The 18,395-nt window shown below is 41.3% G+C and overlaps 1 protein-coding gene across 1 annotated transcript in view; it reads left to right on the forward strand.

The window, feature by feature from the left end:
• The window catches only part of LOC138766527 (pneumococcal serine-rich repeat protein-like), a 63,665-nt gene that overhangs the window by 8,565 nt on the left and 36,705 nt on the right, over positions 1 to 18,395 (forward strand). Inside the window, exons 3-8 of the mRNA XM_069944118.1 lie at positions 995 to 3,121; positions 3,353 to 4,255; positions 4,328 to 6,697; positions 7,035 to 7,103; positions 14,324 to 14,392; positions 16,381 to 16,548. Coding sequence (XP_069800219.1) covers positions 995 to 3,121; positions 3,353 to 4,255; positions 4,328 to 6,697; positions 7,035 to 7,103; positions 14,324 to 14,392; positions 16,381 to 16,548 — 5,706 coding nt within the window. The remainder of the gene's footprint in view (positions 1 to 994; positions 3,122 to 3,352; positions 4,256 to 4,327; positions 6,698 to 7,034; positions 7,104 to 14,323; positions 14,393 to 16,380; positions 16,549 to 18,395) is intronic.

The following is an 18,395-nucleotide window of genomic DNA, read 5'->3' on the forward strand; positions in this document are numbered from 1 at the left end:
ATCACAGAGGAGGGGCACCTGCCTAAATTATCACCTGTCTGAATAATGGGTTAACACGATAGACTGTGTGTTTCTAAACCGATACTTGTCAGGCTATTACTAATCGCCTTCTTAGACAGTTGTGATGTTTTTTCTTTCTTCTCTATGAGATTTAAGTTTTGGGTATTTGACACAGTGTTTTCTTCCTCCGTCATCTGCTCATTGTGCAGATCGACAAGTTCTTGGACAGACATCACAGCCGCACCTCTGCTACCTTGCCAATTGTATTCTAATCTCACCACCACTCCTGGTGCTTCAATTCTTAACAAAAAGGATGACGCACTGTAGTGAACCCGAAACATGGACAGGGTGACATCTCCTTTGAGACAGATCAAGGGAGAGACATTTTGTGATCTGACTATATCGCCTTATTGTTCAATTTGATGTCATTACTATTACGCTTAAAGTGACAATGTCATTTGTAAAAATTTCAACATGTCATAGGGACATTTCAAAAGGTTTGATCGGTCCGGGTCTGAGTGTGCTGACCAGTACCAATCGGGAGAACAAGCCGGGAAAACACAGCCCTAAGCATGGTCCTCTCTCGGCATCCTGGCACGTGGAATAGATTTACTTAGGCACTCAAATGAAGCCCAACTGATCACGTGACAGAGAGCCGGGAGAGGGCGGCGCTACGCGTGTTCTTCTCCCAGCCGGTTCTCATGATCGGTACATGTCTAAACACCATGACATGTCAAAGGTTTTTACAAATACAAGTACACCTTAATAAGCTACAGCAGTCTAACATACAGAAATGTCAACCCTTACCTTTAATTTAGTACAGTGAAGGATTTTAATTTTCATGAAACCAGTTAAACACAATATCATAGCATTTAATGTTATTATAAAAAAACTGATATTCTCCATAACATTCTACAATATCTCAGAAGGTATTATGCTTAGAGATCAGATAAGAAAATCTTAAATATATTTTTCCTGCTTTTTTCTACAAAAGGAACAACCCAACCTTCAACCACTGCATCAACTACTAGTGTAACAACACCCACTTCAGCAACTTCTACAGCAAGCACAACAACAACAACAACTACTAGTCCAACAACGACAACAACCATTTCTACTCAGCCTTCAACCACCACATCAACTACTACTGTCACAACACCCACATCAACTACCACTACAGCAAGTACAACCACATCAACAACTACTAGTCCAACAACGACAACAACCATTTCTACTCAACCTTCAACCACCACTTCAACTACTACTGTAACAACACCCATTCCAACTACTACTACAACAGCAAGTACAACCACACCAACAACTACTAGTCCAACGACAACAATAACCATTTCTACTCAGCCTTCAACCACCGCATCAACTACTCCTGCAACAACACCCACTACAACTACTACTACAGCAAGTTCAACCACACCAACTACTAGTCCAACAACAACAACAACTACTTCTACTCAGCCTTCAACCACAGCATCAACTACTACTGCAACAACCCCCACTTCAACTACTTCTACCACTACTACTACTACTACAGCAAGTTCAACCACACCAACAACTACCAGTCCAACATCGACAACCATTTCTACTCAGCCTTCAACAACTGCATCAACTACAGTAACAACACCCACTTCAGCTACCTCTACAGCAAGTACAACCACACCAACAACCACTGGTGCAACAACAACCATTTCTACTCAGCCTTCAACCACCGCATCAACCACTACTGCAACAACACCCACTCCAACTACTACAGCAGCAAGTACAACCACACCAACAACTACTAGTCCAACAACGACAACAACTATTTCTACTCAGCCTTCAACCATCGCATCAACTACTACTGCAACAACACCCACTTCAACTGCTACTACAGCAAGTTCAACCACACCAACAACTACTAGTCCAACAACGACAACAACTATTTCTACTCAACCTTCAACCACAGCATCAACTACTACTTCAACACCACCCACTTCAACTACTACTACTACTACTACTACTACTACTACAGCAAGTTCAACCTCACCAACAACTACCAGTCCAACAACAACAACCATTTCTATTCAGCCTTCAACCACTGCATCAACAACTACTGTAACAACACCCACTCCAACTACTACTACAACAGCAAGTACAACCACACCAACAACTACTAGTCCAACGACGACAACAACCATTTCTACTCAGCCTTCAACAACTGCATCAACTACTACTGCAACAACACCTACTACAACTGCTACTACAGCAAGTTCAACCACACCAACAACTACTAGTCCAACAACGACAACAACTATTTCTACTCAACCTTCAACCACAGCATCAACTACTACTTCAACACCACCCACTTCAACTACTACTACTACTACTACAGCAAGTTCAACCTCACCAACAACTACTAGTCCAACAACAACCATTTCTACTCAGCCTTCAACCACTGCATCAACAACTACTGTAACAACACCCACTCTAACTACTACTACAACAGCAAGTACAACCACACCAACAACTACTAGTCCAACGACGACAACAACCATTTCTACTCAGCCTTCAACCACGGCATCAACTACTACTGCAACAACACCTGCTCCTACTACTACCACAGCAAGTACAACCACACCAACAACTGCTAGTCCAACAACGACAACAACCATTTCTACTCAGCCTTCAACCACCGCATCAACTACTACTGCAACAACACCCACTCCAACTACTACAACAGCAAGTACAACCACACCAACAACTACTAGTCCAACAACGACAACAACCATTTCTACTCAGCCTTCAACCACCGCATCAACTACTACTGCAACAACACCCACTACAACTTTTACACCAAGTTCAACCACATCAGCAACTACTAGTCCAACAACGACAACAACTATTTCTACTCAGCCTTCCACCACAGCATCAACTACTACTGCAACAACACCCACTTCAACTACTACTACAGCAAGTTCAACCACACCAACAACTACCAGTCCAACAACAACAACCATTTCTACTCAGCCTTCAACAACTGCATCAATTACTACTGTAACACCCAGTTCAGCTACATCTACAGCAAGTACAACCACACCAACAACTACCAGTCCAACATCGACAACCATTTCTACTCAGCCTTCAACAACTGCATCAACTACAGTAACAACACCCACTTCAGCTACCTCTACAGCAAGTACAACCACACCAACAACCACTAGTGCAACAACAACCATTTCTACTCAGCCTTCAACCACCGCATCAACTACTACTGCAACAACACCCACTACAACTGCTACTACAGCAAGTTCAACCTCACCAACAAGTACTAGTCCAACAACAACCATTTCTACTCAACCTTCAACCACTGCATCAACAACTACTGTAACACCCACTTCAACTACTACTACAACAGCAAGTACAACCACACCAACAACTACTAGTCCAACGACGACAACAACCATTTCTACTCAGCCTTCAACCACGGCATCAACTACTACTGCAACAACACCTGCTCCTACTACTACCACAGCAAGTACAACCACACCAACAACTGCTAGTCCAACAACGACAACAACCATTTCTACTCAGCCTTCAACCACCGCATCAACTACTACTGCAACAACACCCACTCCAACTACTACAACAGCAAGTACAACCACACCAACAACTACTAGTCCAACAACGACAACAACCATTTCTACTCAGCCTTCAACCACCGCATCAACTACTACTGCAACAACACCCACTACAACTGCTACTACAGCAAGTTCAACCACACCAACAACTAGTCCAACAACGACAACAACTATTTCTACTCAACCTTTAACCACAGCATCAACTACTACTGCAACAACACCCACTTCAACTACTACTACTACTTCTACAGCAAGTTCAACCACACCAACAACTACCAGTACAACAACCATTTCTACTCAGCCTTCAACCACCACATCAACTACTACTGTAATAACACCCGCTCCAACTACTACTACAGCAAGTACAACCACACCAACAAATACTAGTCCAACAACGACAACCATTTCTATTCAGCCTTCAACCCCCACATCAACTACGACTGCAACAACACCCACTACAACTACTACTACTACTACAGCAAGTTCAACCACACCAACAACTACCAGTCCAACAACAACTACTTCTACTCAGCCTTCAACCACAGTATCAACTACTACTGCAACAACACCCGCTCCAACTACTACTACTACTACAGCAAGTTCAACCACACCAACAACTACCAGTCCAACAACAACCATTTCTACTCAGCCTTCAACAACTGCATCAATTACTACTGTAACAATACCCAGTTCAGCTACATCTACAGCAAGTACAACCACACCAACAACTACCAGTCCAACATCGACAACCATTTCTTCTCAGCCTTCAACAACTGCATCAACTACAGTAACAACACCCACTTCAGCTACCTCTACAGCAAGTACAACCACACCAACAACCAGTGGTGCAACAACAACCATTTCTACTCAGCCTTCAACCACTGCATCAACTACTACTACAACAACACCCACTCCAACTACTACAACAGCAAGTACAACCACACCAACAACTACTAGTCCAACAACGACAACAACCATTTCTACTCAGCCTTCAACCACCGCATCAACTACTACTGCAACAACACCCACTACAACTGCTACTACAGCAAGTTCAACCACACCAACAACTACTAGTCCAACAACGACAACAACTATTTCTACTCAACCTTCAACCACAGCATCAACTACTACTGTAACAACACCCACTTCAACTACTTCTACTACTACTACCACCACAGCAAGTTCTACCACACCAACAACTACCAGTCCAACAACAACCATTTCTACTCAGCCTTCAACCACTGCATCAACTACAGTAACAACACCCACTTCAGCTACCTCTACAGCAAGTAAAACCACACCAACAACCACTGTTGCAACAACAACCATTTCTACTCAGCCTTCAACCCCTGCATCAACTACTAGTGTAACAACACCCACTTCAACTACTCCTACAGCAAGTACAATCACACCAACAACTACTAATCCAACGACAACAACAACCATTTCTACTCAGCTTTCAACCACTGCATCAACTACTACTGTAACAACAGCCACTTCAGCTACCTCTACAGCAAGTACAACCACACCAACAACCACTGGTACATCAACAACCATTTCTACTCAGCCTTTAACCACTGCATTGACTACTAGTGTAACAACAACCAGTTCAACCTCTACTTCAGCAAGTACAACCACACCAACAACTACTAGTCCAACAACGACAACCATTATTTCTATTGAGCCTTCAACCACTGCATCAACTACTAGTGTACCAACACTCACTACAACTACTACTACAGCAAGTACAACAACACCAACAACCACTGGTATCACAACCGTTTCTACTCAGCCTTCAAACGCTGCATTGACTACTAGTGTAACAACAACCAGTTCAACCTCTACTACCGCAAGTACAACCACACCAACAACTACTAGTCCAACAACAACAACAACCATTTCTACTCAGCCTTCAATGACCGCATCAACTACTACTGCAACAACACCCACTACAACTACTACTACAGCAAGTACAACCACGCCAACAACCACTGGTGCAAGTATAACCACTGGTTCAACAACAACAACCATTTCTACTCAGCCTTCAACCACTGCATCAACTACTGCTGTAACAACAACCACTTCAACTACTACAGCAAGTACAACCACACCAACAACTACAAGTCCAACAACAACAACAACCAATTCTACTCAGTCTTCAACCACTGCATCAACTACTAGGGTAACAACACCCACTTCAACTACTTCTACAGCAAGTACAACCACACCAACAACTACTGGTACTTCAACAACCATTTCTACTCAGCCTTCAACCGCTGCATTGACTACTAGTGTAACAACAACCAGTTCAACCTCTACTACAGCAAGTACAACCACACCAACAACTACTAGTCCAACAACGACATCCACTATTTCTACTCAGCCTTCAACCACTGCATCAACTACTAGTATAACAACACCCGCTTCATCTACATCTACAGCAAGTACAACCACACCAACAACCACTGGTACAACAACCATTTCTACTCAGCCTTCAACCGCTGCATTGACTCCTAGTGTAACAACAACCAGTTCAACCTCTAGTACCGCAAGTACAACCACACCAACAACTACTAGTCCAACGACGACAACCACTATTTCTACTCAGTCTTCAACCACTGCATCAACTACTAGTGTAACAATACCCGCTTCAACTACATCTACAGCAAGTACATCCACACCAACAACCACTGGTACAACAACAACCATTTCTTCCCAGCCTTCAACCACTGCATCAACTAGTACTGGAACCTCACCCGCTTCAACTACTTCTACAGCAAGTACGACCGCACCAAGTACTATTTCAACAAATACCACAACCACACCAACAAATACTAGTCCAACGACAACCATTTCCACTTCAACCACTGCATCAACTACTAGTATAACAACTTCCACCTCAGCTTCTTCTATAGCAAGTACAACCCCACCAACAACCACTGTTCCAACATCAACAGCAACGGTTTCTACTCAGACTTCATCCACTGCATTAACTAGTACTGGAACAACACCTACTTCAGCTACTTCTACAGCAAGTACAACCACACCAACAAGTACTGGTTCAAGTAAGTTATCACATTTTTTTAATCAATATAGCATAAAAATCCATTTAATTGCTGTTACTACTCATTATACATTATATATACAATGGTGAAAATTAAAGGGTTAATTCACCACTTATCATAGTTGGTGATGTGAACATGCAGTCATCTCTTACTTATCTCAAACAATGCTGCCCTCTTCTATCACCTGAGTAATTTTATTTTTCTACATATGGGACCAATGAACCCTAAGCTATTCTTAGCTTTTTACATTCTCACCAAAGTCACAATTATCTTTTCTAGTTCATTGTTTTCTGTCTATTGTCTCTTACAACACTGTGCATTTATTTTTTATCTGTAGTTTCCAGTGGCTACACATCAACTCTAACAACTATCACCTCCACCCAAACAACCTCAGACGAATCTGCAAGTAAGTATTAAATATTTAAAGGGGATATTTATTAAGTTTGAAAAATGAGCATTAAAAAGTTCTTGTGAATAATAAAAAGCATTGATATATCAGAAAAAAATATCAAAGTTTTTATCGATCAATGTCTGTAATAGGACCATGACCAATTGGTAGAAAGAATAAGGGGATGATATGCTCCTCTCCCCGTTTTGTAGCTGAGACCTTAACAGTACCAAAGTACAGAACTGAACGAGCCAATCGCGTACTTCTCCCAACTCGTTCTCCTGAGAACTCAAACTTTTGAGGTGTCTCTCTGACATTTTTGCCATGTTATATACATACACACATCTTCTTAGAAAGAAAAATGACATAAGAACATGCTCACTACAGGAATTGATGGTATAAACATTCCTAACTCCAGAAGCCCAGAGAGTGACATAGAAAATACATACAGGACCCTGTCTATGTCTATAGTGTATAGAGTGTTTGCACAAGAGTGCAATTGAACTGCAAATACCTTGCACATCCTCTAAAGTAGGGATGGTCCGAACCTGTTTCGGTTCGGGTTCGTACGAACTCGAACTCTCTGCAATGAGTCCCGCTGCCTGGCAGCTCCGTGGAGAGGGTGGATACAGCAGGAGGAACGCCTGGAAAACTGGGATACAGCCATAGAAACCTCCCCTAAAATAAATTTGGTCCTCAACTGTTGAGTTAAGATACATAACTATATGCTATATAATATAGATAACAATTAGAGTCAGTATACGGAGTCTCCGTGGGCCCATGGAAGATCCATCCACAATATCCTTGAAAAACCTCCATGTGCCTCCTCAGATGCCCATTTGAATATATGGTATAACAGATTATAATGTACATCATAGGGCGCTCTCTCATGCACCATAATACTTACATCGAATTGTTATTTAGTATGTTGACTTTCTAATATGGACAGTAACAACACGGAATGCTTTTGTTTTGTAGTTCCATACTGGGGAATTATTCTTCTTGGACTGGTCTCGTTGTTGGGTGTGGTCCTGCTTGCATGTCTATTGTATTGTGTAAGTACCTTTATATGTGTTCCGGGCATCTTTTCTCCAATATCATTTATCTTTATCCATTGTGGGGACATGACTGATGAGACACCTACTAATAACTAAAATATGGGATGAAGAAGTGTCTAACTCTAGAAGACACTGGAGTCAAGTATTCCGTATATTGCCTATGTTTGGATATGTCCCTATACAGTCTCTCCTCATCGTAGCTGTCTTGGTAAAGAGGGTTGTACTTTAGGACCCCCATTTTGGTGCTTGCAGGGGCCAGAACCCTATAAGTCAATTTCCACTATAGTATTTGATACTATCTATCTATCTATCTATCTATCTATATGTTAATATTTTAATTTTTTTTTTGTTCTGCAGGTAATATCCTGTTTCCGTTCCTCCCCTGCATACGCTGTAACCAGTTATCCCAGTTATTTCACCCATCATGGTTGGTTAAATTCTGCCAGACCATCCTTAGCGACAGATGCTGAAAGAGGAATAGAACTGAGGGCACATGAGAGAAGACCATGAGCCTCTAGGAGGGACCATCACCAACAATGTCACCAATTCTCGCTGTTATGGTGAACGCACAACCTCATGGACCCAAACAGCCAAAGTCTTTATTGCACAGCGGACTCAATGTATTTATTGGTTTACAGTATTTAATTTATTTCTAATATTTCTAGCACAGTTATATTTATATAGAGTGTATAGTGAAGACTAAAGTATTAAGGATCAACAGACCAAACCTGGCAATGGCCTACGAGATCTCCCCTACGACCAACTACAATGGTTCCCTTCTATCTACCATTGTGTGCTGTATATTATGTTTGTGTGTTGCACTGTATTGTGTATGGCACTGCAAGTCTATGGAACAACTGTGTATTGCAGCGCAAGTCTATAGGACTTCTGTATACCACTCACTTTATCAGCCCATTTGCAGGGCATATCCTGCCTCAGATAACACAGAATGATAGGTGGTCTTTAAATCTAGGAAACAAATAATATTATTGTATTTATTTTACATTTTGTATTTAATTTATTGCATCAAAGATTTATGTTTTGTATTCTTATTTTTAGATTCTGCTTAAAAAAATGATTGTACATTTGTATATATAGTAATTTTAATATTTCATATGTATTAAAATATCTGTTTTATGTGCACTAATAATGTTGACTTTCAGAGTCATGTTGGCTTTAAGTGTGTCCGACCTCCGGGTTACCCCGGAGAGCTCTACAGCGGCGCCCTGGCTCCTTTTTGTATGAATGGAGCTGCGGGTCAGTGTGTGACCGACAGCTCCATTCATTCTCTTTGGAGTGCTCTTTCCGGTGGTTCACCCCTGAAGCCTGCACTCTCATACTTGTCCATTGTCCTGTGGATAGTTTAAATCGTCAAACCCCATCTTGAGCTGCTATTAATGATGTCACCATGTTAACATGTAAATAAAATGTGATTAAAATATGAATTTTAAATTAATTAATTTCTAATGCACTGGAGTAATGTATAAACATTGGGAAATTAAGAGCATATACTTAATAAAAAATAGGCACTATAATAGAAATGTCAGATTGCTGCAAACATTTGCATTCAGTTATGTCTTGGGCAGGCATATCATGATCACAGGTCTGATTAGTCTCTGGGTCTGCCGTGTTAGATGACTTTCGGAGGCTACTCTTTGATAGTGTTCCTCTTGACAGTCTTGAAAGATTGTTAAAAAAAAAAAAGAAATACAATCAAATGTGATCTTCCCAATATGTCATAGACACATCTGTTACCTTATTGGTTGAATCTCTGAAGTTGATCCTACACACATTTCTATAGCTAGTGAACACCTAAACCTCTATGGAATGGAAAGCCACATTGGTTTGATTCTTAGATCATGCATACCAATTGATTTACTGAAACTGACTAATTCTGGTACAGTAGTCCCTATAAGAGTCGTTAATACAATAACAAACAAAAAACTAAATAAATAAAAAAAATAAAACATGGCCACGCTTAAAAATAAACTTAAAAAAAAAAAAAAAAAGACAATTAAAAAACATAAAAGCTACTGTAAGGAGATGATAACATGTTTCAATAACATAGACATAAAGTACATAGCTTGTCTTGGATCCCTTGGAAACCATGTATTGGAGCTGTCAAATAAACATGCCCCCCCCCCCCCCAAATGGATCGTCCCCAACCAAATGGGCAAAGAAAGAAAAGGGAAAGATACATTTCGATATTTAGGAGTTTCATCCTATGAGTTTTATAAATGAATAAATAGTAATAAAAAATACCCCGAAATACCAAAGTGGTAAGGGCCATCTATGTCGGCCCTTCCCAGGTTAATACTACCAGTCCGTTACCACCCTGGCCCTGAGTCTTATTATCTAAAGGGCATTACCTGATACCCCTGGAAGCTGTGAGTACTGGACTAATACAAGGCCACAGTTTAGCTATAGACGCCATCAGATTCCACTACTAAGTAAAAAATAAGTTAGAGAACATACCAGGTTTAAAGAAAACTCTATTAACACTCTCGCTCAAGAAATTTATTAACAATAAGTTAGGGATGCATAAAGTTTACTATCCCTGTGTTACTTTCCACATAAAAGAATAACTTAACAGGAATCTGTCAGCCTAGGTCATATCCCAAACTGCTGACACTGTTAGATCGGGGAGATATATAACGTTCATATAACTTCCTGAGCTTCCAGAACATAGAAATTATTATAAATAATTATTATTTTTTTTAAACTGTCACTGTCATTTAATTTTTTTTTTGCAGAAATCAATAGTACAGGCAATTTTAAGAAACTTTGTAATTGGGTTTATTAGCCGAATAAAGCATTTTTATCAAGAAAAAGCAGTTTGAAGCTCTCCCCCTTGTCTTTATGGTTCTCTATGGAAAGGAGAGGGGTGGAGGGAGATGAGGCACCAAAACAGGACAACAAAGAATTAATTTACAGCTAAATCACCGGGCTATCTCCTCTGAAGTCAGCACTGACCTTTCTGACCTCTGAATACTGGCTTTCACACAGCTCCCACTGTGTAATCCTTTGTTCTTTGCTAGTGACTAATCTCCCTCCTCCCCCCTCCCCTCTCCATAGGTTGCACAGGGCTCGACTGATGTAAAAGAGTCGAGATTTCCTCTCTCGCAGTGAATGAGCGAGAGGAGCGAGGAGGGGGGACCTGGGGAAAGTCTTTTTGAATGCAGATAATGGCATTTTTGCCTAATAAACTTTATGAGGACGGATTCCAGCTTTCAGCTATTCGGAGCTTGGGAACGCTTCTTTGACTTCTTTTACTATACAATAAAAGTATTTTTCTATGTTCTGGAAGCCCAGACAGGTATATGAAAGCCACCATGTGTATTTTTGACCTAACAGCATCTAACAGTGTCAGCAGTTTAGAACATGAATTACAGCTGACAGATTCCCTTTAATATATATTTTTTTATCTTGTGTCTCAATATTCTTAAAGTCAGAACTTTTTTATTGTTTTAATATTTTTGTTGCCCAAGAAAAAGCTTAGCTTTCATTTATACCATTTTGGGGTCGTTTTTTTGGAGTAGTTTTTTTTTTTAAAACGAGTGTAGTAGTATTAAATGTATGTGGTATTTTAACGTTTTATTACTTCTACACAATAAATTTACATAAAAAAATTATATTTAAAAAAAAACAAAAAACTATAGGATGTCACTTTGTACTGTTTTCCAGACTTTATTGAACACTTTATGTAAGTTATACAAGTCACTGTTATTTTACTACCATCTATCTGCTGCGATTTACATCACAATCTTAATTTAGTGACAATGGACACACCCTGCCTCTCCTGTCCGTGCTCGGAGCATACCTGTACATCTGTCTCCGCAGCACATCACCTCTGCCCTATTGTCACATTTATTCAGCGTTATGTTCAAATTCATACGGGGTGAAGCGCTAAACTACTGGAACTAATATATGAATATTTTCTTAGAATAGAACAATTGATACCAATATCAGAGAGGGCGTCACCTCTCACCAATGACACACATGGATTGACACCAACTCCACATAAAACTTCTCTGCAGACAACTCTCTGCAGATCTTGATATGTGGTGGATGTATCAGGAGATATTTAGTGATATTGAAGGACGCTAATAGGAGACACCATGAAGACTTCACAGCTTTACCTCCTGGTGTACCTTGTTGCGCTGTTTGGCCGTACAGGTAAGACATTTAGATGATGATAAAAAAAAAAACTGCTCAGCGCTGATAATAAATTATTATAAAGCAAGCAAACCTTCTTGTGATACAATATAACTGGGTGACTCTAATAATAATAATAACGATAGAGAATTACTAATACAGTATACAATAACATAGTACGGCTGAGAGGGTGTAATTATATAGTCACAGTATAATGACTACAAGCTCAGTTTTTGTAGCTCCGAGACATTGTTCTTTTGATCTTTGATCTGTTTTTTGATCTTGTATCTATGTAAATATTACCTGACAGGGATCCCAACAGCAGCGCTATATGTAGAGTATAGGTCACTATTATTTTATTATTGCACGTATTGTAATAGTACAACTAATATTTCTTGTACTATTATTATTATTATTATTTTTACTAAATATATTAATTATTATTACAATGAAGTTTTAGCGAGTATTGTAGTAGTGGTATGATAGGAATAATGACAATTACTGTAAAGTGCTGCAGAATGTTGGCCCCTTTAATGTTTAACCCCTTAATGACGGAGCCAATTTTCGTTTTTTCCTTCTCGTGTTTAAAAGGACACAGCACTTGTATTTTTTCCCCCCTAAACACCTAAACTGGTTCCTCCATTTCAACTGAGCCACAGCACACAGCAGGTACTTCTTCAACTGTTTCATCAGCTTCTTCTTCCACAATTACTACTACACCAATAACTGCTTCAACTTCTTTAACAACAATTGCCTCTCAATCATCAAACAATGGTGCAATAACACCCACTTCAGCTACTTTTTCAGCAAGCACATCCACTCCAACAAATACTGGTTCATCTACTTTAAAGGGAACCTGTCACCCCCCGTGCTAGGGTGAAGGCCGCCCGACCCCCCGCTAAAGCCCCGGATACTTACCCCATCTCTCAAAGTCCCGTTCCTGGAGCCGGTCCTGGGACGGAGATATCCCCATCTGAATCCCGGTGCGCGCACTGCTGAGATGAGTCTGACGCCCATAGAGAATGACTGCTCTATTCATATCTCCGTCCCAGGACTGGCTCCAGGAACGGGAATTGGCGAGATTGGGGTAAGTATCCGAGGCTCTAGCGGGGGGTTGGGCGGCCTTCATCCCGGCACAGGGGGTGACAGGTTCCCTTTAACAATAATTACTTGTCAGCCTTCAACCACTGCATCAACAACTACTGCAACAACACCCACAACTACTACTACTACAGAAAGTACAACACTAACAACCACTAGTCCAACAACGACAACAACCTTTTCTACTCAGCCTTCAACCACTACTTCAACAGCAACCAATAATACTAAAGCAAGTGATGTAACCACCAAATTCTATGCAGTCTACTACCAGTGTATCTAACCCTGTTACAGCAACAGGATCAACTGGACCAAGTTCAACAGGGAATGCTTCTACAGTTTCAGGTTATAATCCTGGAACCAACACAGTCACAAGCTGAACTACAACAGTCACAAGTAGAGATGAGCAAACCTCGACCATGTCCATCCGAACCCGAACTTTTGGCATTTGATTATCGGTGGCTGCTGAAGTTGGATAAAGCCCTAAGGCTATGTGGAAAACATGGATATAGTCATTGGCTGTATCCATGTTTTCCAGACAACCTTACAGCTTTATCCAACTTCAGCAGCCCCCGCTAATCAAATACCGATCGTTCTGGTTCGGATGGACTTGCACTAGCATAGGTTAACAATTTAAATGGGTATTTCACCCCTTATGCAAACTGGTAAACGGGTAGGAAATCATTATTTACCTTAAACAGTGCTGCCCCCTTCTGCTTGGAAAGGCTGTGACCTAGGGCCCCATTCAAAACAGTAAAGTCAGGGAGCAGATTCTGGAGATCCCCTTTAACTTATCCTTAGTTTTTTACATTTTTTATGAAGTCATTGCACATACTGTACTATGAGTGGTTGGAAACATCTTCTTTTGCAATGCAATGCCTTTTTTATAGTCTTCTAAAGCATTGTGCATTTTCTTTATCTCTATAGTTTCCAATGACAACACATCAACCCTAACAACTATCATTTTCACCCAAACAACCACAGAACAACCTGCAAGTAAGTATTACATTTTTAAAGACAGCACCTCATCTATTACATTTTGCAGATTCACACATCCTTCCATACAGAAAAATGGCATAGATTAAAGGGAACCTGTCACCCCCCGTGCCGGGGTGACAGGCTCCCGACCCCCCGTTAGAGCCCCCTATACTTACCTCATCCCGCCGGGTCCCGCTTCTGGATTCGGTCGGGTCCCGGAGATCTCAGCCGCTGCAGCCCGGCGCGCGCGCTGACAGATGAGTCCAACACCCATAGAGAATGACGGAGCGCTGGACTCTCCTGTCATTCTCTATGGGCGTTGGACTCATCTCTCAGCGCGCGCGCCGGGCTGCAGCGGCTGAGATCTCCGGGACCCGACCACCTCCAGAAGCGGGACCCGGCGGGATTAGGTAAGTATAGGGGTCTCTAACGGGGGGTCGGGAGCCTGTCACCCCGGTACGGGGGGTGACAGGTTCCCTTTAATACTGTCTACAGGAGGTAATGGGATAAACTCCTCCACCCCCAAAAGCCCATGTAGGGTCTTAGGGAGAGATTTATCAAACTGGTGTAAAGAAGAACTGGCTCAGTTGCCCCTAGCAACCAATCAGATTCCACTTTTCATTTTCCAAAGAGTCTGTAAAGAATGAAAAAAGTGGAATCTGATTGGTTGCTAGGGGCAACTGAGACAATTCTACTTTACACCATGTTTGATAAATCTCCCCCATAGAGGCTACATTTTGTGTCTAGAGTGTACAAAGTGTTTGTTCCGCAGCACAATTGAACTGTCATTAACTCACCCACCTGCTAATGATATTGAGGTTACTCTGTACATTCTTTCAAGTCTATACAGCAAAGCAGGCAAGTGAGCTGCAGAAAACAAGCACAGTTTAATGTGACCGCTTTGCTATCCTGCAATTTTTTGTGCAGTGGCATAGCTATTGTGGAGGCAGACTATGCTACTGCTATGGGGCTCGGGCCCACCTGATGAAGCACAATCTGAATCTATGGCGGCTACGGCTAACAACACCCACTGGCAGGGCTCCCTGCCCTGCAAGTTTCTCTTTTGGTCGGAGCCAGCATTACACCTCCAGCCACCTCCCCCTAGCGATGCACACACCACATCATCCAGTGACCTGCACTGTTCCTTGTCGTTCCGTTTCCCCAGCTCTCCGGCAGGTCAGTGATGTTACTTTTGCTCTGGGAGTCTGGTAGAACAGTTTCTTGCTATGGGCCCCCATGAATCCTAGCTACAGTACGCTATTGATTTCAAGTTTTTTATTTGAACAAATAGGAAAAAAAGGAATCTTCATATGTATCTGGAAATACAGTGCCTAAGAGGCGATCCACGACAGAACCTGATGGAATATTCCAAATGTTTTTACAAATTTTTTAAGAAACCCTGAAAAAACCTCCATATGCTTCCTCAGATGCCCAAATTAATGCATGGTAGAATAGATTCTAATGCATATTGTAAGGGTTTCTCTTGTCCACCATAATACTTTTATTATAGAATTATTACCTGTATATGGTATATTGATTTTCTAATATGGACAGTAACAAAACGGAATGCTTTTGTTTTGTAGTTCCATACTGGGGAGTTATTCTTGTTGCACTGGCCTCTGTATTGGGTGCAGCCCTCATATTTGGGGTAAGTACCTCTATATGTGTTTAAGGTCTTTTTCCTCCATTATCATTTATCTCTCTCCATTGTGATGACATAACTGAAGAGACACCTACTAATAGCTAAAATACGGGAGCCTCACGTTGGATGAGGTGGTGGTTGAATGAATATTGGAAACAACCATTCCTTCCATATAGTTCCCAGGCTCGGATATGTTTCCATTCCCTCCTCATGAAAGCTGTGTTGGTGAGAGGTGATGTACTCTAGGACCCCCATTCTGAAGATTGTGGGGGGTAGCATGGTTATACCCCTATGAATACTTTTACACTGTATAGTATATGACACAATAACTTTTCAAATTTTACAAACCCTGTTTTTCTTGCAGATAATAGCAAGTTGCAGCTCCTCCGCGACGTCCGCTGTATCCAGTTATGCCACTTATATCTCCCATCCTTAGAGGCAAATGCTGAAAGAGAAATAGAACTAAGCCCAAATGAGAGATGGCCATTAGCCTCGGGGGCGACTGTTACCAGCAATTTGACTAATCCCAGAAGTAACATGCTGGTGCATACTCAACCTCATGGACCTTATTGCAATGTTTTGCACACTTGACTCAAAACGTGCCCAGTTATGTTTATATATAGTGTATTGGGAGGACCTGTCATGGTGCTTAGGTTGCAGACTAAGGGCCCTATTACACGGGCCCTGATCAACAGTGTAAACGAGTGCCGGAGTTGGTCCTGCGGCGCAGCATCAACTCCGGAGCAGCCTAACTGAGCTGTCAGACCACTCAGCCAATCACTGACAGCTCAGTCAGGCCACTCCGGAGTTGATGCTGTGCCGCGGGATTGGGGAGGAGGACGGAGCGGAGGAGAAGCCCTGCTAGGTAATGTATGGTGCTTCTCAAATCGTCGGTCGCCCGCCGCGCGGCACTATTCCACGCAGCGATGCGCGGTGGATGATCGATGATTTTAGATTTTGGGCTAATTAAACGATCAGCCGATGACATGATCATCGGCTGATCGTTTCCTCTATTCCACCGAGCGATAATCGGCCGAATCGGGCCGATTACACTGGTCAACAAATTTTCAAAAGTTGTTTGGTTCAGAAATAAAATTATCCATCTCTTAATGATTTTTATGTGGTGAATTCAAATATCACAAAGAAAAATGTGAATTGTCTCTAGTTTCTATGATATGGAAGAGTTCTCATGTTACTGTGAATTGTATAGAATACAGTATAATAGCCGACATATTTATTACTTCTGCAATCATAAGGAAGCAAGTTTACTGTTCATAAACTTTTGAAATATATTCATAGGAAACTTAGTTCTATCTGAAATCAACTACAATTTACAGGCATATCCAAGAATTTTTACAAATCAATTATGTTTATTGAACTCTGGAATGGAGGTCCTTATTCAATGGCTTCTCGGTGCATTTACACATGTCTTTTGTATTCATACATGGGATTGTCTCTGATAACTGTCCAACAGTAATCTGCAAGCATTGATGGGTTCCATTTACCCAGATACCTTAGGCTAGGTTCACACTGTGTTTTTGCAATCGTTTTTTTTTTTTGGCCATTTTTTGCAAAAAACGGATGAAAAACGGATGCATTTGTGTGCATCCGTTTTGATCTGTTTTTCCATTGACTTCCATTATATAAAAAAATGGATCAAAACGGATCCGTTTTTTTTTTAACTCACACAAAAGTAGTGTTGACACTACTTTTGTGTCCGTAAAAAAAAAAAACGATCTGTGTTTTTTTTTTTTTTTTTTAAATAATGGAAGTCAATGAAAAAGCAGATCAAAACGGATGCACACAAATGTATCTGTTTTTTTCATCTGTTTTTCACAAAAAACTGATGAAAAACATGGATAGCAGGTAATTCCCGTAAATCCCGCCATGTTCAGTGCGCTGATGTAAGTGAATGAGAGGGCGCGCTCGTCCGCTCCCTCTCCTCTCCGCTTAAAGAAGTAAAATGTACTTACTCGAGCGGAGAGCGGCGGCAGAAGACGAGCGCGCGCCCTCTCATTCACTTACAGCAGCACACTGAGCGAGGCGGGATTCTAAGGCGGAGAGGTCAGCCGCGGAATTATGCTGTGTTTACTTAGTGTGAACGGGGCCTAAAGTGACACCAGAAGTTCAGGTCAATGTGGAAATGTCGAGTTCCATGTAACACAAACCTCTGGCATCAGTGTTACCGGCATATTTTAAAATGTTCTATAAACTGTAGTTACTTAGAATCTACCTTCCAGATTTGAGTCTATTTTAGTAGTGTCGAGAAACGGAAGTACCCAGAAAAAATCCAGTGTTGGAAGGATCGATGCTGAGTCACCCATAGCGCCTTCTATGGAATTAAATCAGACCTTAATGACTCAATCTTTTCATCATATA

This window comes from Dendropsophus ebraccatus, chromosome 10 (genome assembly GCF_027789765.1).
Source record: "Dendropsophus ebraccatus isolate aDenEbr1 chromosome 10, aDenEbr1.pat, whole genome shotgun sequence".
Taxonomy (NCBI): domain Eukaryota; kingdom Metazoa; phylum Chordata; class Amphibia; order Anura; family Hylidae; genus Dendropsophus; species Dendropsophus ebraccatus.